The sequence below is a fragment of the Choloepus didactylus genome, chromosome 8 (genome assembly GCF_015220235.1).
Source record: "Choloepus didactylus isolate mChoDid1 chromosome 8, mChoDid1.pri, whole genome shotgun sequence".
NCBI classification, from domain to species: domain Eukaryota; kingdom Metazoa; phylum Chordata; class Mammalia; order Pilosa; family Megalonychidae; genus Choloepus; species Choloepus didactylus.
In genome coordinates this window covers 80,513,680-80,517,314 of record NC_051314.1, presented here as the reverse complement: position 1 = coordinate 80,517,314, position 3,635 = coordinate 80,513,680, and the positions used below count along the sequence as shown (strand labels likewise).

At 40.4% G+C, this 3,635-nt stretch overlaps 1 protein-coding gene across 1 annotated transcript; it reads left to right on the top strand.

Moving 5' to 3' along the window:
- The first annotated feature begins 368 nt into the window (after positions 1 to 368).
- Positions 369 to 1,364, top strand: NEUROD4 (neuronal differentiation 4). The gene has a single exon (XM_037848210.1). The coding sequence runs from the start codon at positions 369 to 371 to the stop codon at positions 1,362 to 1,364; it is 996 nt and encodes a 331-aa protein (XP_037704138.1).
- Positions 1,365 to 3,635: the final 2,271 nt, after the last annotated feature.

The window sequence follows — 3,635 nt, the reverse complement described above, 5'->3', positions numbered from 1 at the left end:
AAATAATTCAATCAAGCATTTCACCCACAGTTGATTGAATCACATCTCCATGGAAATAATCAAAAGATTCCAACCTAATCAACACTAATACGTCTGGCTGCACAAGATTGCATTAAAGAATATGGCTTTTGGGGGGAAACAATATATCCAAACTGGCACATATGCCCTAGTTAGATGAGTCCTGGGCATTTCTTTGGGTCTTGGATTTGTCATTTATATTGAGGGACTTAGATTACATAATTATAAGTTGAATTTCAATGCAAATTCTTGCTCTATATTCAAGGGATAAAAAGAAAGTTTAGTTCTAAATCAAGTCAGGCATCCATAGGTACTAACTACTGTTATTCCCTTTTTTTTAGGATCTGGAAATGGCGAAAACTTATGTGAAACCCAAAGAGCTGGTGGAGCTGGTCAACATGCCGTCCTGGATGGATAAAAGTCTGGGCTCTCAGAATGAGATGAAGGAGGAAGAGAGAAGATCAGCTGCTTATGAGGTGCTTAGTAGCTTAGTTGAAGAGCACGACAGCATTGAGGAGGAAGAAGAGGATGAAGAGGATGGGGAGAAGCCCAAGAGAAGGGGCCCCAAGAAAAAGAAGATGACCAAAGCTCGACTTGAGAGATTCAGGGCTCGAAGAGTCAAGGCCAATGCCAGAGAACGGACCCGGATGCATGGCCTGAATGATGCCCTGGATAACCTGAGGAGAGTCATGCCATGCTACTCTAAAACCCAAAAGCTTTCCAAGATAGAGACCCTCAGGCTGGCCAGAAACTATATTTGGGCTTTGTCTGAAGTCCTGGAAACTGGCCAGATACCTGAAGGGAAGGGCTTTGTGGAGATGCTCTGTAAAGGGCTTTCTCAGCCCACAAGCAACCTGGTGGCTGGATGCCTCCAGCTGGGCCCTCAGTCTGTCCTCGTAGAGAAGCATGAGGAGAAATCTCCTATTTGTGACTCTGCCATCTCTGTCTCTAACTTCAACTATCAGTCTCCAGGGCTCCCCAGCCCTCCTTATGGCCATATGGAAACACATCTCCTTCATCTCAAGTCCCCAGTATTTAAAAGTTTGGGAGCATCATCCTTTGGGAACCATCCACCTCACTGCAGCACACCCCCTTATGAGGGCCCACTTACTCCACCCTTGAGCATCAGTGGAAACTTCTCCTTGAAGCACGATGGCTCTCCTGACCTGGAAAAGTCCTACAGCTTCATTCCACATTACCCATCTGCAACTCTAAGCTCAGGGCATGTGCACTCAACTCCCTTTCAGGCTGCCACCCCCTGCTATGATGTTCCAATAGACATGTCCTATGATTCTTACTCCCACCATGGCAGTGGGGCCCAACTCAACACCATCTTTACTGATTAGCACAGTAGGATGAAAATTTCAGAGGATGATGTGGATGCCTTTCCCATAATTCAAGGGGTTGGGCTGAAGATTTAATGACCTTAAAGGAACACTATAGATACATATCCACACACGATAGTCCTTGTCCATTTGGGCCCTCCCACACCTTTAACTTTCTTTTCTCATCAGCTTCTCTTGTATTGATTCCTTTATTCAGGATCTCAAGTGAAATTATTTGATGATTAGCAGCCATGTGGAAATAGAACTGGAGACTTGGCTCCTATTCCGGTGGTGCCAAAAACCCATTGTATGATTTATGCTAATTAATTTTCCAAATCTGGCCTCTGTTCACTTACTGGTAAAATGAGGCAGCTCTTCTAAAGTTCCATATTATGACTTTGAGGATCTCTCTAAACTGAATGAGCTGAGCAATAGGAAACAGACACTATGCATGGAATGATCAAATGGAGTTGCAAAAGGGAGCACAAAGTGCATGTCTCTTGGCTCATAGAATGCAAAGTTTGTTTGGACTTCATGATAGAATTTCCTTGCATCTATTTAAAAGTAACTTCCAGAGGCTATAATTCTAATTTGGCTGTTACTGTGAATAACAAAGCACATCCTTTAAGAGATTAGCTCTGTTTCTTGTTGGGCTGAAAGCTGAACATATCTTCCTTAGTGATTTGAGAACCATAATCACACCTACTTTATTCTTGATAATAGAATCAAAAGCACTTTTCTCAATAATGGAAGTGGAGCAAGCAAGTCAATAAATCACTGAAACCTCAGACCCCTTTGACCAGTGGGACCTAGAGAAGCCATCTAGATCATTTCATGGCCTCTATAACCAGAGGGCTTGGAAATTCTGATGATGCTCAGGTGCTGCTCTTGGAATCAGCTAACAACCTAAACCCATATTCAATAGCAATAAAATAGCTATTGACTATTCTAATTAACCATAGTTTGGGGACTCCTTCCAGCTCACACTTGTCCATGGGCAAATCACTGAATTTTCTTTGGTGAACTGATTTTCATTTGGTTAAAGTAAGCATGGTTGAAACCACTGACCTCTGTCTACACAAATATATTTTCCAGAAGCACAAGCATCAATCAAGTTACTGACCAAACTTGGGTTTTTCCAACACACACACACACACACACACACACACACACAAATATAATTCCTTATCTCCCCCACTGCTAATTGTTATTTCTTCCTTACTTCTAAGATACAATGTGTCATTACATATTGTAGATAACTTTCAAGTGACCAGACTTAAAGATGCAGAAATGAAATCCAAAATAAGCAAAGGCTTTTACCAATGTATAGCTTCATTACTGGTTTATTCCAATCTGTAGTGTATTTATTTTTCTTCATATAACCCCTCTTTCATCTATATCAGCCCAACTTTGTTAAATCTATTTTTCACCAGAGAAATGAGATCTGAGAAATTTCACTGTCCTGTTTAAGCTGCCGAGACAGTTATTTAAAACAAAATCAAGAGACTAAATGACTTGCGTGATAGTAGATCACATCCTGCTCCTGCCAGAGAAGAAAAGTTCGGGATGCAGGGTACACAAATACGGAAAATGAATAAAATGTATGACAGATTATTTCATTTTCTACAGTTCAGCTATCCCCCAAATACCTGACAAACTATCTGTGAATCTTATCTCTTAGCCTTCTTATTTATTGTAATATCCATGCAGTCTATTTTCTTTCCATTTTGCTTGCAGTACTTACCCTGCTGTATTTTGCACCTTTGTTTTGTAAATCCACTTGAAAGTAGCCTTGCAGAGAGCTCTTAAACTCCATGAGCCACCAAAGTGGTTCACCTCACCCCAGTCTGCCATAGAGTGAATAGGCATCCTACATGCTTTATAAAGCCATCCTTTATGCTTTCAGAGTATACATTGGCACTTATCCTAGTGAGGGGCTGTTGGAAAATCTGTGTTTGGAACCAGCATTTTCTAGCATTTAATTTTTCAGGTAATGAATGTTGTTTGAATTATTTATTAGATATTATTTATTTAATTTATTTCTCCCTTTCTTTCATGCAAATTTTTTGGGCTCCATAGATGTGCTTGTAAACCCTCCTTTAAGGCCTCAGTTGGAAAATAGCTCATAATTTTGCTAGGAAGTCTTGAGTTTTGGAGTGAGGAGAGAGGAGGAAGTTGGGGCAGAATTACTAAGGATTTTTAAAAAAGCAGCAATAATTTGAATGGCTATGCAAGTTAATATTTTTAGATTTTTTTCCCCATTACTCTAAGATGAACCAGAGCTATTTTTCT